The sequence below is a fragment of the Sardina pilchardus genome, chromosome 3 (assembly GCF_963854185.1).
Source record: "Sardina pilchardus chromosome 3, fSarPil1.1, whole genome shotgun sequence".
Classification (NCBI taxonomy): Eukaryota; Metazoa; Chordata; class Actinopteri; order Clupeiformes; family Clupeidae; genus Sardina; species Sardina pilchardus.
Genome location: NC_084996.1, coordinates 20,355,370 through 20,377,427, shown reverse-complemented (window position 1 = coordinate 20,377,427; position 22,058 = coordinate 20,355,370). Strand labels below are relative to the sequence as shown.

At 41.6% G+C, this 22,058-nt stretch overlaps 1 protein-coding gene and 2 long non-coding RNA genes across 5 annotated transcripts in view; 1 reads left to right on the top strand and 2 right to left on the bottom strand.

Moving 5' to 3' along the window:
* The window catches only part of LOC134077004 (alpha-tectorin-like), a 61,929-nt gene that overhangs the window by 35,299 nt on the left and 4,572 nt on the right, over positions 1-22,058 (bottom strand). For both annotated transcript variants that reach the window (XM_062532340.1, XM_062532341.1), the window contains 3 exons: positions 21,839-21,937; positions 18,719-19,189; positions 18,524-18,619 (listed from right to left, as the gene is read on the bottom strand). In XM_062532340.1, the coding sequence (XP_062388324.1) occupies positions 18,524-18,619; positions 18,719-19,189; positions 21,839-21,937 (666 nt within the window). The remainder of the gene's footprint in view (positions 1-18,523; positions 18,620-18,718; positions 19,190-21,838; positions 21,938-22,058) is intronic.
* LOC134077010 (uncharacterized) lies at positions 2,085-5,792 on the bottom strand. 2 transcript variants are annotated; one of them, XR_009938645.1, is made up of 5 exons: positions 5,605-5,792; positions 4,317-4,408; positions 3,847-4,090; positions 3,520-3,620; positions 2,085-2,220 (listed from the first exon to the last, which is right to left on the bottom strand). It is a non-coding gene; the product is annotated as an uncharacterized LOC134077010 (long non-coding RNA). The 2 variants fall into 2 exon arrangements; XR_009938644.1 differs by having other exon boundaries at positions 3,520-3,626; positions 5,605-5,789.
* On the top strand, positions 6,467-8,969 carry LOC134077009 (uncharacterized). Its single transcript, XR_009938643.1, has 3 exons — positions 6,467-6,849; positions 7,504-7,752; positions 8,265-8,969. It is a non-coding gene; the product is annotated as an uncharacterized LOC134077009 (long non-coding RNA).

The window sequence follows — 22,058 nt, the reverse complement described above, 5'->3', positions numbered from 1 at the left end:
TCAGGCTACACATTTTTTTTTAACTGATGGAATTGTATTTGCTACTTAATTTGCTAGGGACACATTTGTAATCTATCAAATTTAATCTAGTTTCCATTAGGCTTGATGTCACCAACAAATGCTTTAAGAAACATTTGGTGGATGTCATTCACCCTTGAAATTTACGCAAACGGCCATCAACTAACATTACGATCTTCTAGTGGGAACCAATTATAATAGACTATAGCCTATGCCTACTCACTAGTGATTATCTGAGCATAATGTTAATTGGCATATGACTTGATAAACCATTTGAAAGTGAAAGGCCAATGTTTGAGCTTTATTTAGGAAGTGATTATTTTGATAGCCTACGGAAATCGGCGACATCGTTTAAGCATAGTTCACATTTCAGAAAGTTATTTTAAAACTGAGACTTAACTGAAAATATATAATAACTTCATTTAAATATTATAACGTTTATTAAATGTTTAAACGTGTAGGCTACTCCTCTGCCGACTATCTCGCCAACTCAATGAAACGTCATAAACGTATCGAATCTTGGTGGCCAGGTAGGCCGCGAAGCATACATCCGATGCACACTCCGTTTCGGGGAAAAGAAGGGTGGGTTTGTCGGCCGGATTCGAAGGAGCCCACGGAATGGGACAGTACTAGGCGCGCCACTATGACGCAACCGGTCTACGAATCCGGCCTTAGAACCACGCAGCCCCTGGAATGAGACACAGCTAATGTCATGGAATTTGGTATGCTGATAGAGGAGACTACCCTGATTGACACCACCAGGTTTCATGCTCGCCACTCTCACGCTCTAGCGCCACCAACTGGTCAAAGATGGAAAACACGTTCATGCCCGTAACTTTTGATCCGTATGGCCGATATTGATAAAACTTATACCATTGGAATCCTCTGACTCAGCTGATTCCAACGCACCATGTGATGTAATTTTCCGCCATGATGGATTTTCCGCCATTTTGAATTTTGTTCAAAGTCAAAGTAAAGCTACCCTGGCCGCATAGTTTATCCGATCGTCATGAAACTTGGCACGCGTGATCTACAGACCAAGGTGGATCAACCGCCTTGATTTCGTCTTCATACGTCCAAGCGTTCGCCTGTGATAACCAATTAAATTCAGCGAGCGAAGCCGCCAAACAGGAAGTGCGCCTATCTTGGATATGCTGTGACGTATGAAAGCCATATTTGGTGGGATGACTTGAGACCCCATTCAAAGCGCACCCCCAATAAATTTGGTGTTATTTGGTCTGTCGATGGCTCTATAATTAGCAAAAACGTGAGTGTTGGTGAATGTATACTATTAATTGGAATAGCTCATCTTAAATTGCTTTAGGTCATGCCAAAAGGACATTTCAGAGTGATTTAAGATACAATGTTGATATTTAAAAAAAAAAAATCTATTTATTGGCATTCTTGTAAAACGGTACTGATGTGTATGCCACAGCACAGCATTGTTCCAAGTCTGACGCATACAGTTCAATGACATCATGATTTCAAACCCGATATTATTCAATCCTCGATTGACTGACATGGGATGGTCCGCAACGGCACACTAATGGCGTAATTCAAGGCTTGACCGCATCGTTGTCTCACCTTGAGACTGGCCCCCCCAGCAAAATCACGTTGAAAAGTCGTTGAAAAGACGTCTTGTCAAGTCGTCGAAACAACGGCCCAGTTTGGTTTAAAAGTGAAAGGTTAGATGACGTCTTTTCATGGTCGTTGAAAAGACGTCTATGGAAAGACGCCTTTTCAACGTTTAAATTTGGTTGAAACCACGTCTTGTTTAGGTGCTGCCATGGACCTATTTTCAACCAGAATTTTGCTGTTATATATTAATTTATAAGCCTATATTATCCTATTATAGGCTTTTAAATAATGTGCATTAAGCACTTACTAACTTTACCATTACCCATACTATTGCTGTTAAAATAAGCCTATATTATCCTATTATAGGCTTTTAAAATGTGCATTAAGCATTTTCATTTACCAACTTAACCATCTAGATGATAAATACATAATCTAATAGGCCTACATTACAATAGCAAGCTAGGCGTAAACAAACAGTCAAACAAACGTTATCCATTTCATTGTAATTTTATTTAATTCTTGAAGTCTCCGCCACCGGACCGTCCAGGTGCATCATGTTTAAGATGATCTGCCTCAGCTCTCCCGATGTCACGGTCAGCCTTGTTGCTCCATTTTTCACCGCAGCTGAAATGACAGGAAACATTTTCATTAACAGTGTTTCCCATACATTGAGCAATCTGTGGCGGGCCGCCACGAAATAATGTTCTATGTTGTACGATTGAAATTATTTTTAAATCATGTTATCAATTGAATCACTTTCATTGAGCTGCGCGCACGCAGCTTTTTCTTTGCCCGAATGAAACCACTGCCTCTGCATGTGCATTTAACAAAACATTAACGATTGTTGAAGGATTGTTGTTGCCACATACGGCGAGCTAAACTGCTATTAATTCTGCTTAACATGCGGCGCAAATGTGTTCAAAACGGCGGCATTCAAGTGAACTTTTGCTAACGTCTCACAACGTAGCCCACATTAGGGAGACTAAACTAAGTTATGCATTCGAGCCGTATCTCTAAGCGTTCGAATAGTGTAACGAAGAGACTCTTGTGTGGTCTCAACAGCTGACCGGCCCGCTGACCGGCCCGCTGGCCGGTGAAGTACCCGATCCAACGCTGCCTCCACAGCAGCTTACGAGGAAAACCCCCTGACTGGGAAGCGACAATCAGTCCTCACTCCTACATCCCCGGCCTTAGCTAGCGTCTCCTAACCCTCTCTGGCTTCACCGCGGGCAGCCCTGAACACGCAGGTGTTATCAATTACAATGTACAATTCCAATTCACATTGATTTCCCCCACAGATCCGCCCCCACACAAGAGTCTCTTCGTTGACACTATTCTAACGCTTGGAGATACAGCTCGAATGCATAACTTAGTCTAGTCTCCCTAATGTAGGCTACGTTGTGAGACGTTAGCAGAGTTAACTTGAATGCAGCAGTACGGTGTACATTTTAGGACCGTACAGCAGCCGTTTTGAACACATTTGCGCAGCATGTTAAGCAGAATTAATAGCAGTTTAGCTCGCGCGAGTCTCCTCGTTATGTTTGGATGACGAATTTAGCATGCTAACAGGTACTTTTCTCTTCCGCTGTCGTGAATGAACAGCTGACAGCGCGGCCGCATTTAGAAGGCGTCACGACGTGATTATTTCTGAGATTCTGATATGTTTTCAAAACTGGAATTTATTGTGCATACGTCATGGTTGAAAACTTATCAGAATCTCAGAAATAATCACGTCTGCAGTCGTCTTAAAACGGCTACATCAAGTCAAACCAGACCGACATAAAAAAAACCACACCTCCAAAGTGTAGTTTTAGGTTGTTTTGGATAGAAGCGTCTGCTGATTGACTAAATTACCAAATGCGGGGGGAAAGGAAAATGTATAGCACACTAAAGCATAGGGAAATATAAATGTATTTCACTCACAGCATTAAGGGCCCTGTTGGTTGTGGTTAGCGGAGGGAGGTCCCAGGAAGAGGCCACGTTCTGTGCCTTCCCATTTCTTCAGCTGATAGGTTTGATTCCACCTCCAGCTTGAAGATGGAGAGCATGAAAGAGATACATAATGGTTAGACAGTGTGTTAAAAGTTTATAGAATCATAATAGTGGGTCCACCAGTTGACTCCTCATTTTTTCTAAAATCATTATAAAATCAAAGACCCACAGTCTTTTGGGGGCAACACACAAACAACAACAAAACAAAATAAAAACACAACATAACATCAAACATTAGTATTTTCTATGTAAACATACAAGCCTGATTGTTTCTCTAATGTCCAGGTCTGCACAGTCCTCCAGGTTTACTGTAGCCGTGTCTGGGCTCCCACGAAGCAGTATGGACAACCACATCACAGAGTCCAGACAAGCAGGGTCCTCCATGAAGGAAAGAGTGCCCCACAATTATCCCAGCCACAATGAACATATCACTGAGAAAGGGAGAAGCTGAGGGGACCAAATGACCAGGCTCTCCTTCAAAGTGGTGTAACAATGGTGTTTGCTGTTTCAAAAAAAAAAGACAAAAAAGCAAAGTTAGAATAAAACAACTTTGCTTGCTACAACACTTAGAAATAATAAAATTCAGTACATAGTGAACCGTACACTGTTCAGATTCTTCAAAGTCATCCAGCAGTTACTTTAGCTTAGAATAATGGCTTCAAACACATTTTGAGACAGAACTTGAAATAATAGATGAAAATGGTTTTACGTAAAGTTTTTTTTTTTACCCTGAGTAGCATTCACCATCTGACAGTACTAGCAGTTGCAGTTCTGGAAGTTGATGGTAGATCTTCCAGGGACACACTTAAGAGTTGATGTGCTGAGAAGACAAATGAGCAAAGGCTTTAGAAAAAGCAACAGTTACACAGAAAAATGACAGGAATCCCAGACCTCAAAAGCAGCGTCTAGTAAAAACACGCTGGAAGTGTCACTTCTTACATAACCAATTTCCAAAAATAATCATTAAACACAAACCCATCAGAACTTATTGACAGGAAGAGGGAGACACACACACAGACCAGGAAACCAGGGGACACAAGGGACCACAGGGGATAGTCCAACAAGGGGGTACATAGCTTCGGCGCTACAATACAATCACATAAACACACAACTAGTTTCCCCTACCTTTCACTTTAAAATACCAACATATTGCACAACCTGGGCATCTGAGCCTCGACAATGTTGACCACTCTGTTACTACTCTGTGCCAAATGACAGTCAATAAATAGATAGATATTACTATCATTATTATTCATAATAATAATAATAATAATAACAACAACAACAATAACACTATTAACATGCTGCACAACTGGTCAACAGGTTCTCCACGTCTGGTAATGATGACTGCTTGCTATGAACCATAAACAATAAATGGAGAGTGGGCCTAATAGCGATTCTGGTATTTAAAATAGTCCTGTTGGCAACAAGTACAAGTTGTTGCTACCAAAATGCTACAACAAAAATGAAGTGGATAACAGCGCGCTGCTTGTCTACTCTAGTCTAGTGTATCTATCAGGACGGTGGAGAGATATCCATGGTTACAAAGGACTCTTCGGGACGGGTAGATCTAGCCGCGAAAAAAATTCAAATTTTCGCGCTACCTTTGTGAACGTTCTAAGCAGGTCCACGAAATCATGCGTGTTGCAATCAGGTTCCTAACTTCCTACACCACAAACGGCCCTAAATTGTGTTGAATAGATCAGACAGAAAATACTTTCCTTTCATAGAGATAACGGGACCTAACAGCAATTACAAACGGGTTTCAAGTCCGACTACATTATCAGCGGTAGAGTGAATTAACACAGAAGAATTTCTCCACTGAAGTAAAACTAGCCCAGGACAGGTTAAGTTAGCATGGTAACATACAGATCCTCGATTACTCCGCTGTCCGCATAATCATCTCTGATAGCACTGTTGATGGTGTTCAGAGCATTCGTCTCGTTTTGGCAAAACTGACTCTCGATCAAAATGTTACATTTCTACTTCCTAAATCATAGGCATGAACTCACTTACCTCAGTAGCAGGTTCCATCTTCACGCTGTTCTTCAACGGCTTCAACTGACTGTGTGTTTCAAACAAAGTTCGAAATGGGCTCGGCTACGGCTTCCCGCCTCCGTTCCTCTTGTACATGCGCAGAGTTCACTCCTGTCTCCTTTACGTGAACATTTATGTGATTTTTTTTTTATCAGAATTTTAATTACTCATTATTTCAATGACTGATTTTTTTCCATCTGAATTTTTCATCTGATTTTTTTTTCAGAGGGGAGAAGGCTAAAAACAGAGTTGTCCGTCCATATCAACTGTTGCCATGAGTAAACAAACAAAAGTCACACACGCAGTTAACGGCAGCCAAGATGGCGGCGCCGGGCGCCCGTAGAGTTCGCGGCGGATTTGGGCAATCCCCGGGGGGGAAAGATGGTCGACAGGAACGATAATGTAGTCCTAGGTAGACTATAACTGATAATTTACATCAGGATTTAATTAGTTGATATGTGGTCTGAAAAAGGACGTGCTAAAGACGTCTTTCCTTAGACCAAAATGGGCCGGCCAAAACAAGACCATTATTCTACGTCTAATTTTGGTTGAAATCAGGGCCATGACGGACCGACGGGATTTAGCCCAAATATCAACGTTGAAATGACGTCGTGTGCTGGGGGGGGGGTAATTCTTAGAGATGCCATGGTCCCGAATGACAAGTACGGATTTACTCGCTGTTGACAACCATATGTGTTCAGTTGTTATATATAGTAGACAATCACACGATGTTTCTCAGTGACGGTGTGTTTTGGATCATTTGTATTGACCTGAGCATTCTGGGTATTTCACTCAGAGGATCATATTAGTGCCCTATATGTGGAGAGTATCGCCAACTGTGTTTGGAATGTTCAGAGCAGTTCTGCCAAGGATTGGTTCAGAGGTGGTCACGTGTTTTATGGACGCCATTTTTACTACCAAAAGTACTTTTGACTAGAATGCTTTCTAATGCTTTCAGATGGCAGTGTTTGAGTATCGTTGGCATTAAGTCTTAATATCTTCACCATACAGCGACCCATTTTCTCACTGGACAATTTTCTGATAACGTTAACATTATAACGTTTACGTCATAAGCATTTTTAGTGATAAGACTCGTTAAGACATTTGCAGCACTGATTTTGTTTCTAACTACCCGGAGAGATGCCACTTCTGGAGGAGCAGCGAATACATCATACATCGTTCGTCTTAACCTTGTCTAAAAGGAAAACGGTTGGAACAACTCTGGTAAATAAGGTTTTTCATCTCCTACTGTTATCATTTATGGTCTTAATTTCCTTGCATTTTTGCGTTTTTGAAGCACTAAAGTGGCTATTAAGATAAGCAGCCAGTACGTAGTGCTGTGTCGTGTGTGTTTACTAATAGTGCTACAGCTGCTTAGCAGGTAACATAGCGATCTGTAATCATTGATAAACTTGTTAGTTTTGCATTTTCTTTCTTGTCGAGCAAAATAAGACAACGTCTTGTTTGCCTATTTTAAGAATGTCCTCCTGCTTGACTGAAATAGCTGGTCGGATAATTGCAGTTTGCAAGTTAGCTAGTCTTTCTATCAACGTTGTTATAAACTTTACCAGTAGCCTAGGCACAGTATTGTCCAAATAAATCTGTTGAAATACACAGCATAGTTTGAAGATATGGTTTGCTAGCTATCTGTCAAACTTGGTAGGTGGTGTGCTAATCACGAATTATTAAGTGGTGTCAATACAGACTTCAGCTCTACACTGGTTGTGTAGGCTATACTTCAATCTGTCAATCTGTCAGCCCTCTAGTGAGTGTGCCATGCTTTATTGAATCATGGTTTAAGGTGATGAATGTCTGTATTATAAAACAAAGCAATATAGTAAATATTAAGCTTCCTCTTTGTCTTTTTTGTTATTTTAGATGTAGGTAGAGAACAGTCAGTGGCTGGTGAAGTAAGAGGATACAGCTGTCTGCTGATTCAAGGTCCCCCCTGCTGCCCCGTCGCCTCAACATCCTCAAGATCCTGTAGGCTACTGCTGCTGCTCCTTGCTTCAGCACCTTTCCCCTGATGCCTGACACCCCTCATCACCAAATCAGCCCAGTCAACATGGACCCAACATGGACCCAAGTCTCCACCACAGTGTGCACAATACACTATACACAGACAGGGTATGTGATCGGTATCAATATTGCATTCAGACAAATTGAAATTCCTTCCAAAGAACAAGTGCTTTCCTCAGCTGGATCAATTTAAGTCAAGATAAACAACAGCTTCCTTTCTTCATCGTGTTCTACCATTAACATTATTATGTTTATATTTTTGGTTAATTAAGGCACTTAGTTGCAGTTTCTCAGGTACACTTTGCTATGATGTCATTAGTAAAATTATTAGGAGGATGTAGCGTGTGTGGTGTTAAATGGTACTGCCTTGTATTATCCAAGTCTGAGGCTGAGAAGAGGAGATTCACGGTCTGCTCCCTTTGTGTCCCATGTTTTGTGGGTGTGTGTGAGAGAGTGCGCGACAGATAACGAGTGTGGTGTAGAAGCATACACATTTAATGACAACCTGTGCACATTTCAGATTTTTTAGAAGAGCAGTCCTTACTACAGTGGTAGAAATAGTGGTATTTTTATGTACATCTACCCATTTAATGACAAGAGTTTCATTATTTTACATGCAGGACGAGAACAAAGGTACAATTGGTCTGAGGGGAGGACACCGCAGACAGCTGATCAACTCCATGTCATCTAATCAGGCCATGTAAAGGACCATGAAGGGATGGACTTGGTGGAGGACAACAATGTGACACCCGAAAAGAGTACATGGAGATCTCTCATCCTCATCCCTCATGCTTATATTGCATTTCATATAGGCCTAGATTCTGATGGTCTTGTAAATGTTTGTTACACAAGTCAGAAATTGTTGTCTTTGATTATTTAATTTGATTATAATAAATGGAAATATATTTTATTGAAAAATATTTTTGAAAACCTAGCAAGTTTGTGTGTTTTAGTATCAGAATGAGCTTGTATTGACCAAGTATATCTACAAGGAATTTGACTGGCATTAGCTGTTGGAACAATTAGACATACAGTAGTATGCAGTCAGAAGATGCATACTATAGAGCACCACAATATACATAAGGCACCTACCAATAGATTGAGTGATGGCAGTGGGAAAAATGTGATTATTGTCTGGCAGGTTTTGTGCATAAGGGTAAGTTATTATTTAACGGAAAAGTTTGAGGTCAAACTAATGGTGACCTCCATGTAGCTTTTGTAATAATAATAACTTTATATAATAATAGCCTAACTTTATGATAATAATATATTTTTTAAATAACATGTGTTCAATTAAAACTATTTTCTTTTACTGTCCCAGAGTCTATTGAAACAACATACTTATTGATAAAAAAGAAAATAAATAGCATATTTTAGTCTTGCCTCATGCACGGTCGAAATACATTGTATGCCTGAATCTGGAGGTCAGACGTCAAATCTAACAGTGATTCAAAGAGTTGCTGCAACATGTAGGGATCGCTGGCTTAAGTAAGGTAAGATGTTATTCATTGTGCCCTAAACAGGCTTATTTCACCAAAATGAAGCTTTCAGCTTTCTCTTACTGCTTTATTTCAAGTTGTTTCCTCAGACTAATATTTAACTGCTGTAAGAAATTGGATAAACGAAGTTCGCCTCGTAGGCGTTTTCAGAGCTAGCTGGCTCCAACTAGGCAACGTTTATCACTTTTTATCTGGTCTTTGCTAATTTTTTCAAAATGTATAATGCAGCGTATTTGCAACAGCATTTACATCTTAATGAATAGTGATGCATATTATAACATTTATAGGCTTGTTTATGACGATGTTAAGCTATTTGTTTCAACATGTCATATTCGCCCTATTGACCATCATTGAGACGAACGTACGTGACGTCACTTCTGGTCGTAAAGATGGCGCCCATGATTTGAGTTGGCGATACTCTCCACATATAGGGCACTAGATCATATGACACCCCCACAAAGCAGGCGAAATACCGGAAGTAGAGTGGTGTGCGTGAGGCAACGAGGATTTTAATTAGAATGTAGTCCTATGGAAATCGCAGTTACACTTTCAACAGTAAGTGTGTTTAGACTTCGAATTTCGTCACATAATTTATATCATAGCCACCTAAGAGTTTACCAAAGATAACGTCGTTGTCCATTTCAATTTAATAAATGTTTCTGAATTTGGGGAGGTCTCCTTATGGAAGTTATGGGGTTATGTTTTCCATGTATTCCTGTAGGAAAAGGTTGTGGCTTACACTTTCATAAAGTTTGTATATTTACACTTCAAATTTCGTTACACCATTTATATCATAGCCACCCTAAGGTTTAACAAAAATAACAACGTAGTCCAATGTTATTTTAATGCATTTTTCGGAATTTGAGAGGTCTAGTTATGAGGGTAGGTTAGCTAACTGCAGTTCAAATGCTAATCGCGACTAGCATCGCTAGTTGGTTTTAACTTTACCGAGGCTGTTTATACTGAATTGCAACTGCTGTTATGAAGACAGTTTGGAGCCTGGCAGACGTGAAGGCAGTGAAAGGTAATGAAATGCATGGTCCAAGTAGCCTGGGAAGCCGTCTAGTTATGAGGGTAGGTTACCTAACTGCAGTTCAAATGCTAATCGCGACTAGCATCGCTAGTTGGTTTTAACTTTACCGAGGCTGTTTATACTGAATTGCAACTGCTGTTATGAAGACAGTTTGGAGCCTGGCAGACGTGAAGGCAGTGAAAGGTAATTAAATGCATGGTCCAAGTAGCCTGGAAAGCCAAACTATGTTAACTGTAGCCTAAGTTTAATATGGAACGAGTACGTGTTGCTGATATCATTTCGCAACTCATCGAGCTAGCAAGTCAAGCTAGTCTACATCAGGCAGTGCATAGATAATATTATTACACTTTTTTACAGTCAATGAAGCACCAAGTGAAAGTCAATGTTTGCTTTATATCCAGTGGCAGTGGTGCTGATGTCGTTTGAATAAGTACAGTAAACTTAGTCAGAAGATCTAAAAATATTTGCATTCATGCTAGCTGTATGGTCTATGTGCCACCTATGAATCCCCCTGTTGCAAGCTGCTGCCAAGTAGGCTGGTCATGTCTAAAGCGTGATTATTTTCAATAACTACTCCTCCTGATTGATTGTCATTGACACCATCAGGGTATGGCTTACCAAGACAGGGAGAAAGTAAGCTGTGTATGGCAGGTGCGTGTGGTAGGCTAGGCAAGGCAGTGCTATTCCATGTAAAATGCAGTGGTGGACTGCGTGATCGCTGGTCAGGCCACCCCCAACCAGCAAAATGTGACGTGATATATATCTATATGTCTATATACTGTATCTATCTAGGATATCTGTATATATCTATGTATCTATCTATAATCTGCACTTTTTACTGCTGAACAGTGTCTTGCCCGTTTCTCTTTACTCCTCTCTCATGTCAATCTCAAGGGGGCTTGTTCAGTGGTCCCCAACGTGACGCAATAGAGTACATTGAGGGGGAAAGAAGAATCATTGCAAACCTCAAATCATTGCAACATCAAATAGGCCTACAATGGATAACAGTTTAGATGAGTAGTACCTAATGCAAATTTGTTTAATAATGCAAACCTTGCAATACGGCCTTTAACATATGTGATATTTTGGATACCCATTTCATTGCAGAGGATAGGGTAATTGTGTTTGAAGGGGACGTGACCAAACATAGGCTATAATTAACTATTTTTACGACTTGATTCAAAGCAAGGTCGGGGGCATATATTTTTTTTTTACAGTTAAGAGTTTTCCGACACTCAATGTGTCGCTACCATGGCAGGATTTTTCTGCTTGGCTTTCGTTATGAAGCTTGACTTGACCTGTCATCGATGCTGCCCCGTCAGTGCAAACTACGCATATCCCTGCTAACTTAACTGGAAAGCTATACTGGACGCGTAACTGAAGCGTTCCGTTCGCGACGCGTACAATTCATTTTAGATGACTGGTCCATCTCCCACATCTGTTATAGCTACTTTAATAGTGGAAGCTAATTCAACACTTCAGTTCTGCACCGGATGTAGCTCCCCTGTACGCTCATGATTTGTAAAGCAGGCAACACTTCTGTTACCCTGAACATCTCATCTCCGGTAGCATTGTCCAGTTCTTTGCCAAAAAAAATGATCTGAAATCTCATCATCCACGTATCTCACGTTAGCGATCAACTGGCAAGGCCAACTGGTCAGTGGAGTTTTTCCATTTCTTATGCAGCATCTGGCCCTAGCATCACTTTAACCATTTGCAGGCTAGAATGAGCGACTCTGTTAAATTGTGTGGCTTTTTTAAATTTAGCAAACAAATCTGAAAAACGAGCCACACGCACGATAGAAAGCATAGCATTCAGTGTCTTTGTTCTGGTGCAGCACATTCCGAGGTTCATGTGGAAGCGAATGCACTCTCTTTAAAAACATATCCATTGCGTGCACCTGCATTCTGCCGTCTGCTGTCAATACAGAACAACAAACAAACAAACTTAATGTTAACGAAGTTGTTAACATTACGCCCTGAAGTAAAGTAAACTGTAGCCTATTGTTGTTTGTGCTGCCAAGAAAACTTGAATTGATATAATTGCAATATAATTATTATGGCCAAATTTTTTTTTATGAAATGATATATCAAAGCAGGTAGAAGTAACTGTAGTCACTTGACATTTCTGAGGATTTACATATTTCCACCAGGGCAGTGGTAAAGACATTCTTCAGTGGAGGCACCACAGTTAATCACGCTATCAACATCTTCTTACCTTTTCTTCTGTTATTACTATTCTTTAACTTTATGGTAGACTGTGAGTCCAGCAAATTGAGAACCTAGGATCCTGTTTATGTTTATGAATGTGACTCCAGTATATGTTGAGACATACGGGTGGAAAAATAGGTTACATTTATATAATGCAAATGATTAAGTTAACAATATCATTGAATATGTTGTACAAACAAGAAGAGCGAAATGGTAAACTTATAAGAAATCATCATCCACATCATAGTTTGACGCTGTGTGGGGTTATGGACTTGACAGTTTTGCATGGAATTGCCCATACAGTATACATATATATATATATATATATAAATATATTAAGATTTGACACATTGCAGTTTTTTAATGCAGGGATTATTTATAAATCAAAGAATTGTGGGTAGATGTAGGTGAACTGTGCAACATGCAGTTTGTGGACAAGAGGCAGATGTAACGGACTGATGCTTCTGTTTGAAAGGGGTGTATGTATGTGTGTGTCTGTGTGTGTGTGCCTTGTTGCCGGTGTACAGTATTTCTGAATATGAATGCTGTCTGGACAGGAAATGGCATAGCTTTTATCACATGCAACCAATCCAAAATCGATTTCATATTCAGAAACGTTAACCAGTAACAGCCTGGTTGCTTTGACATATCAACACCAAATTTCATCCTATTACACCATTTGAACAGGTGATTCGCCCTGTTTATTCTACCATCAATTTGAGGCTATAACACATTGCAACTTACTCACAGTGAGTAAACAGCAGATGTTCCCGCAATACTCCTAACATTACTCGTATTTGTTCCAGAAACATGCCTAGTTCCTTAGGCTCCTTCCTTCTTTCAGTGGTTACGTGTTTCATGCTGGCTACTCGTGAACAACTCATACATAATTCACACAAGGTCTACAGACCTTAGAGGTGTACATTTAATTTCCATACATCAAAGCGTTCGCCCATGGCAGCCAATGAAATTCGATGGCGAAGCCTCCAAACAGGAAGTGAGGTCAAATCTCGGAAACGCTTTGAGGTGTCAAGACCATATTTGGTGGGATGATTTTGGACACCATCCAAAGTAACCTCAGTAAATTTGGTGCAATTTGGCCACTAGGGGGCGTCGCAATTAGCAAAAATGCATTTTGTCTCATACGGTATCTCTTTATGTCTTTGGGATGACATCCACATTTTTACATTGGAGGTGCTCTGGGACATACCACTGATGAACCTAGGCAACCCTTCACGTCAGTGTAATAATTCGGCAATCGAGGGCAACGCCGCCAAACTCGAAGCAGCTTCGCGTCTTGGCCAAACTTTGGCGCTTTGACCTGAGGACGAGCGGTCGCGTCTCCTGCCGGGCGCTGTCGCGGCGCGTCTGAGCAAGCACACTTCGCACTTCCCACCGGGAAATGCATTCTAGTTTTAAAGAGAGTTCGGTTCCATTACTCCCGCTAACAGGAATCTCAGCTGAGTTGCTGGGGTAACGCTTCTGAACTAACCTGGTCGGTGGCAGGCTAACTGCCGAGCTAAATTAATCTGTGTTGCAAAAACAAAAACACCGGAAAACGAGTCCCAAAGTCAACCTGTGCTTTCGTCACCTGTAGCCTACAACTTAAAAAATAGAAGGAGAAACTTTTTTTCTGACAGTGTTGCAAGCATTGATTAAGGCTACCTATTCCCTAGTTTCAAAGAATTTCTGAAAATTATGCAACTTACATTGTTTGAACCTGATCTGTGTGTGGTCCAAGGAATCTTGCGGCTCTGCATACAGTGCATCTCTCATGGTGTCGTGCGCAGCGTGACAGGATATTAACAGAGTTATGTTCTGCGTGTTCTCGGGTTCGGTTCCCATGCGATGAATTAACATAGGCTATGTTAACACATTAGCTAGTTTAGTTATAGGCTACTCTTTAATGAAAGGCATATCACTATCGATAAAGGGTCATGTACAGTAGGCTTTCTTGTTCAGTGACAGCAGGCAGGCTGTCATGGGCTATAGGCCTATGATGCAAGGCAAGCCAGCCTATAGCCTAATTCTGTAACCTTTTAAAGGCTAGCCTAATTAAAACCGCTTCATAGTCTATTGATTAGGCCTAGGCTATAGTTCATGGATATCAAACCAACTGTGTTACACAAATTAAATATTAAATGTGCCATATTGCATTTCAAATAATTATTATCACAAACACTTTGGCAGAACTATATGTTTATGGGAGACAATAGGTTTTCTCCCAATACTCCCAGGACAATATACTCATTTTTTTTATGACCACCGAAAAAATATTTCAGAGTGAACCCTTTTAATCTACAAACGTAGGTTATCTTTATTGTTGAATAGCCTATGCCAAAGTTATTTTGAGTTTAGCCTACTTATTCACTTGTTTTGTTTGAGTGAAGAAAATCAAAGTCCAAATTCAAACCATCATGATTAGGCGATTTAGCCTACAGAAGCCTACGATTTCGTTATTATCCTTTTTATGTAGGCAACTAGCCTATCTATTTTTTTCACTCGGTGTTCAATTTGATTACTTCCGATGAAAATCATGTAGATGGCGCTTGTAAATCGAACTGTTCTTGTCTAGTTTGCCTTAATTTTACGACATTATATCCTCTTTTCGTCAATCTTTTGTTTCGGTCTACTTTTCTACCTCGTGCACGAGCAGACATGAAGCTGATTTAAGCCTCGTTTGAATAAACGAGGCCAAGATGCAGCTAACTTTTTTTTTTAAGTATATGTTTTGGGCTTTTATGCCTTTTTAATGATAGGACAGTTGAGAGAGACAGGAAGTGAGTGGGAGAGAGTGTTGGGGTGGGATCCGGAAAGAACCACGGGGCGGGAATCGAACCCGGGTCGCCGGTGTGCGGTGCAGGTGCCCCAGCCAGTCGCGCCACGGCTGGGGCCAAGATGCAGCTAACTTAATGGAACGGCTTCAGCCCCAAGTAAAAGTTGGCGCTAGTTCAAGCCAGGTTATTTTTCTTAAGCGCCGCCTTTATTAGCGAGAATGACGGAATACCAACCCCGGTATAGGCTACCGATACAACAACAATAACAGCTCAATTGAATATTTATTTCACATTAGGGAGTGATGTGCCTATGTCCATGTGTTGTTTTGTTTTTCTCAGTTTTTTTCTCTTGCTCTTCCAACGTACACATGCCATTTTTATCAAATTTGATGGGAAATGAGCTCAAAGGAGACTGCATTGGCCCAGAGATCACTCCGCAGTACAGTAACATAGCTGTTGTATTGCATGGAGAATACAGTGGCACTGTTTATTTTGTCACTTTATCTTGGTATTATTGGCCTGCTTATTTCTAGGTAAAGAGGCAGCTGCAGATCTGTCTCGAGACTGTTGAAGTGCAAATGTGCAGGTCCAGATGGCATAAGCCCCAGAGCCCTAGACTGATTATCACCATGCTAAGCTCAATCTTTTAAGATTGAACATTAGTCTGGGGAGTCTGCACCAAGGGGGCAGGAATATTCCCGGAAGTAGAAGCAAGAATTGAGCTGGTTATCAACCCTCTGCTAACTCCATTGGACGGCCATAGATTGCAGATTTTTTTGTGATCCCATAACTTCATGTAACCCTTCATGTGCCCTTTGTCGCCCTTATAGCTTCTGTATTCTATATAGGGTATCGAAGGCAAAACTAATTCACGTCTTCCCCGTATAACGTTGGTTTCCCGTAAAGAAGTATAGTTAGCATGTCAGTTGGAGGGAAGCTAACGTTCGACAGGACATTCCCCGTAATGTTTGGATAAGAAGCTCAGTCTAGCCTGCACGAAAACCATGACGGAAAGTCATTCGCAAGATCAGTGAAAAAGCGTGTAGCCTACGGTAGCCTACTGTTTGACAAGGTAAAGCATTACCTAGAGCAGGGGTTTTCAAAGTGGGTGCCGTGACGCATGCTCAGGGGTGCCACGGAATTGTCTAATAGGCCTACTAATTATAGTGCATGAAAATGCACTATATTGTTCTTCCTAGGTTTCTTATTATTACAGTGCATGAAAATGCACTGTACTGTTCTTCCTAGGCTTCTTCTTCTTATTATTATTATTACAGTGCATGAAAATGTACTGTACTGTTCTTCCTAGGCTTCTTCTTATTGTCCCACACCATGCCTGGTCTGCAGGGAGACGTGGGCTAACGTTGGCTACGGCTATTGGGGAAGTTTGCGCTTCAAATACGAGTCCACTTATGCTAGTGGCCTTTGCCAGCTGCTCGCTAACGTGAGATGTCGATGAGGACAAATTTACAGATAACTTTTTATTTTGCAAAGAACTGACCAACCATGCTGCCGGAGATGAGATATTCAGGGTGACAGATGAATACTTGAGGAACAATAATCTTAGCTGGGATATGTGCGTAAGTGTGTGCACTGCCACTGACGGGGCGACCTCAATGACAGGTCAGGTCAAAGGCTTTGTAACGAAAGCTATGCAACAGAATCCTGCCATGGTAGCGACGCATTGCATGTTGCATCAGGAGGCTCTTACTGCAAAAACGATGCCTCCAGACCTGATAGATGTATTGAATCAAGTCGTAAAAATAGTTAATTACGTTAAATCACGTCCTCTTCAAACACGGTTATTCACTGCCCTCTGCAGTGAAATGGGGTGGTTATCAAGTTGTCTCTTCACATCCTGTTCACCATTTATTCAAATGTTCAATTAAATGAGTTGAATGAAAGTAGTTCATTTGAATAAAACAAAAAAAATATATTAACTTCACCTTATCTTAGTAATGCCTATAATAAAAGCAGTTTTGGCGTATCCAACATATCACAAGGTTAAAGAAAATGGCATGAAGTACAAATATGGCACAAAGGAGGTTGAGTAAAAAGTAAAAAAAATAGGGGTGCCGTGGATGGAGAGAGATATGTTTAGGGGTGCCGTAAGCCAGAAAAGTTTGGGAACCACTGACCTAGAGGCAAGTAAATGTAGTAGGGTGGCTGTATCATCAGGACGATGATAGAATTTCTGGGGGTAAATTGTGGTAGAATTGACTGTAATTGAGAATCTTGCATCTCTCATTCATTTGGTTGAGTGGCCTGATTTGGGGTAACTATATTACACAGGTAAAATATTAGTAGGCCACCTAGTGGCCGTCCTGTCACATTAGCATAATAATAATATTAAAAACAAACGTTAATAATGGATTGACAGTTGTTCGGAAAATCCCATCTATCAGACGAGTTACAGCAATGTACTGTACAGGATGGCTAACGTCACGAAATGAGTACGAGTCTGCGCAGTGCGATGGAGAGTAAACAGATTTTTGTTTCAGCACCCTCCCATTGAGAACAACGGAGTCTGTTTGTCCATTTCTTTTAGGTCTATGGTCTGCACATGTCTACTGCACAAGAGGCATGATCAATGGGCATAGTTCAAATGACCCTGCACGCATTTGGATAGTCCTTCAATCAATCAGACCAACCATCTGGGTGCGCCTTTTGCAAACTGCAATTTGCCTACCGACCTGAGGTTGGTGTTGATGCTATCATCTACCTGCTTTAGCGAGCCCACAATCACCTGTATGAACCTGACAGCACAGTGAAAATAATGTTCTTTGACTTCTCCAGTGCCTTCAACACCATACAACCTGTATTGCTACAAGAGAAGCTACACAGGATGCAGGTGGGCACATCCATAACAACATGGATCACTGATCACCAGACGGAAAGACAACAGTTTACGGATGGGAGCATGTGTGTCTGAACAGGTGGGTGGCAGCACAGGAGCACCGCAGGGGACTGTACTCTCTACTTTCCTCTCACATCATACACTGTCAGTACAACTTATCATCTGCAGAGATTCTGCAGTTGTGGGGTGTGTGAAGGATGGGAAAGAGACTGGAGAACAGCTTTGTAGTGTGGTGTGGAACTACCACATACTCTTAAATGTGACCAACACAGACTCATGTAAATAGCGTTATGACCTGAACCCCTTTTCTGACTGCTGTGGTAGTAGCCTATAGATAGCTCCTATTTTGTTATTGTTTTGGTGGATAGTTGCTGTAATTCTCATGGAAGTCTTGTGGAAATAAGTCATTTAAAAAAAAAAGAAAAAAAACAATACATGAGTCAGAACATTGCTGAATAAGCTGTTGCCAGCTCTACAGTGGCTTTTACCTAGTGTTTCTTACCTGCAGGGAAACTTGCTGTCGTGCCAGTGATTGATTGGGGAGTTGGTACTATTGGTGGGTGTGGGGCTGGCCTGTTAAAATCAATATCGCCAACATCTGGAAAAGGTCAAAGTTGAATCTGGACATGAATGACGAAGCACTGCAATAAACAGACTATCTCAAGGGTTAACGACTAGTGAAAGGTTTCTCACTCACCTGTGCAGTAGTTCTCTAAGTAGTTGTATGGTCTTATAAATTCATACACATAGTAATTTCCAGGGCATGCTTTGATTCGAACGGGTGGGTTTGGCCAACTGCAGCAGTCTTCTGCCTGGACATTATGCCAATACCAATTCCACTTCGAGTGCCCACAGACCTGCCGTGTCACAATACCTTCCCCCACTCGAGGATGTGTTCCATTTAGCCACAGAGGAACGTAATTTCCACAGCGGAACTTTCTCACACAATACTCTGGCATATGGGCGTCAGTTCCTCTGTAATACATGCGATACCAGCCTTGCCAGCTGTGGTAAGCATCAGTCTGTCTGTAGTTGTAGGAATATTCGTGGAATGTTTTGTTGGCAGCCCTCCATGTGTCATCCAGCACAGTGTAGTTGTGACAAGGGTCAAATGCTGGTGTTGTCACTTCTGTTGTTGGTGTTGGCTCTGGAGATGTTTCCGTACTACCTGATGGAGATGTTGATGTTTATGGATAAATGGTGTGGATAAATGGCTAGATGTTGTACAGTTGTTGATTATATGAGAATATAGTCAATTGAGGACAATCCTCCCTAAACATTTCAGTGAAATTAAAGTAATAACATCTACATACGTTTAACCAGCACACTTATTAAAACAACATACAACAAATTACATTTTAAACACAATGCCACTGAAATCTATCAAATTCCTGAAAGCGACCTGGAAAACCCACAGAGTGGTGTAGAAGGCTAGGTGTCAGGGAGAGTACATTGGATGACTTCACTAGACCCACCTCCCATTGTCTCTTGCTCCCGTAATGAGGGGCACCAGAGAATGTCTAATAAGGGGAGAACGACCACTTGCTGAATACTTCCGCATGGTACTGCAACTAGAGGGCGGTCGCGAGCAAGTGGAGAATGAATGGAGGTGAATGGAGTTTCTCCTAAAATCCACTTTTCTCTGGATATAATTTTTTGTGTAGAAATCGGAATATTGCATGTGAAAGGGGGGTCAAGGAAAATACACACGGCTGAGTATTAGATTTTTTAAGTCCCTTAATTGCTCTAAAAAGCCTTTCAAACGTGTCAATGATGTCATTCATTAGCAGGGTGCTAGTGTGTTATGGGCAACAACGACCAAGCCTGTGAGAAACCAAAGGGCCATAAGTAATAATTGTTCATTCAACTTTCGACCCATAACCCATATTGAGCTTGCAGAAACTAAAATCTGATCTTTGATTTTTTAATGACAATCAGGTGAAACAGACCAATTTAGCTGTCTCGCCCCATAGACTCCCATTGTTTGATCACTTGCTCGTGATCGCCCCTAGTAGAACTGCAACAGGAACTGCAGGTACAATGCAGGTACAATGGAGTTACAGTAATAGCAAGTGGACCGGCTCTCCATAAATGGGCTCTGGGGGCACTCTCACTGTCCAACCCGGACATAGTTGTTCTGAACTGCCGTGACTCAAAAGCTCTCTGTCAAGTGGCACGCCTATCAGTGTGACTAGAACTTTGTGAGCAATCCGACAGAGAAGAACGTTTTGCGTTTTCCCCTCCATTTCTGGCACCCCCTGAATGTGTAGCGCCTTTAGCATTCGCATATACTGCCTATGCCTCGGGCCGGCCCTGCTTGACCCTCATAACTTGCCAGCATTCTGCTAATGAATGATGTCATGTCATCAACATTTTTGAAAGGCTTTTTAGAACAAATAAGTAACTTTAAAAAAATGTGATACTCTAGTATTTCCAGCTCCATAGACGTCCATTCATTCTGCACTCGCCTGTGACCACCCTCACATTGCATGGAACCACAGATGGAGCTGCAACCAGTTCAGAAACCGGAAGATGAAAGTTCTCCCCGTATTACATTCACTGTTATCGTATAGTCAGAAGTATAAGGGGGGAAGTATGTAGGGGGACGTGGAGGCATACAGTCAAGGGAGAAGCCCACATGTGTACCCTGTAGCCTCATTTTGTTGACAATATTGTCAAAAACAGCTGGCTGGACTGGTAGATGTTTTTTGACGAAAAAGCTGTTGGACCTGTGAAGTCGGACTCAACAAACAAATAGCTTGCGATAACTGTTAGCAAAACCACCACTATCGTAAAAGTACTGATTTCTACCCCTTTTGCTTGAAAACGTTTTTTTAATAGTTCAAAATAATATTTGATTGATGAACCTTACATTTTTCAGTAGCCATAACTCTGGATTTGAACAAAAATCTGGTTTTGTTCATAATGGGAGCTTTAACTACCTACAGTATTACCCTGGAAAACATACCAAAACTAGTCCTTAATTTGTAAATCAGGGCTTTGATTTCACCTTACATGCCATTTGCGTGTAGCCCATTCTCCCATTCCGGCTTCTGTCACACCCACAGTGCGCAAGTTTGAAATAACTGAAAATGAACTAATCCAGCACCTCCTTAGTTTAGGTTGATTTACGCTCTTTTTTTGACTTGCGTGTAACGGGTGCTAGCTGGTTAGCTATGCTGTGGAACGTTAGTAAACCTCACTCCCCGACGCTTCAAGAGCGCTGCTGGCATGAAAGCTAGTAGCCTGGGCTTTTAGCTGGATTGTTAGCGCGCTCGACTCCCGATCCGAGGTGCTGTTGTCTCGCGGGTTCGAGTCCGGGCGTGTGCAGGGCTGGACCGCGGTGGTTCCACACAACGCAGGTTACATTGGTGCCGTGACCCGGATCGGGAGTGAGGTTTAGGGGGGTGAGTGTAACGGGTGCTAGCTGGTTAGCTATGCTGTGGAACGTTAGTAAACCTCACTCCCCGACGCTTCAAGAGCGCTGCTGGCATGAAAGCTAGTAGCCTGGGCTTTTAGCTGGATTGTTAGCGCGCTCGACTCCCGATCCGAGGTGCTGTTGTCTCGCGGGTTCGAGTCCGGGCGTGTGCAGGGCTGGACCGCGGTGGTTCCACACAACGCAGGTTACATGCGCACCCTTACGCACATGGAAGAATTTCCCCCCTTAGGGCATGAAAATGCACTGTTTAAACATACGTACTCACTTACCTATCAATACAGGGTAGCAGTATTAATTATGTTATTGGACAAATAAATTGCATGCAAACAAATGTGAATACAGTCAAAATGTAACAATATGTTCTGGAATCATAGTTACCAGGCATGCCAGTGGAGGTTGTCAGTGGAGATGTTTTAGTCGTCGTTGGTACTACTGCTGTTGGTGCTGAAGTGGTCATTGCCTCCGTTGTTGTTGGCCCTAGAGATGTTGCCGTAGTTAGAGTTGTACTTCAGTTAAGTTCAGTTCAGATAACTTTATTAGTCCCCGAGGGGCAATCCATCCATGATGGAGTTAAAAAGTGCATTATAATAAATAAGCA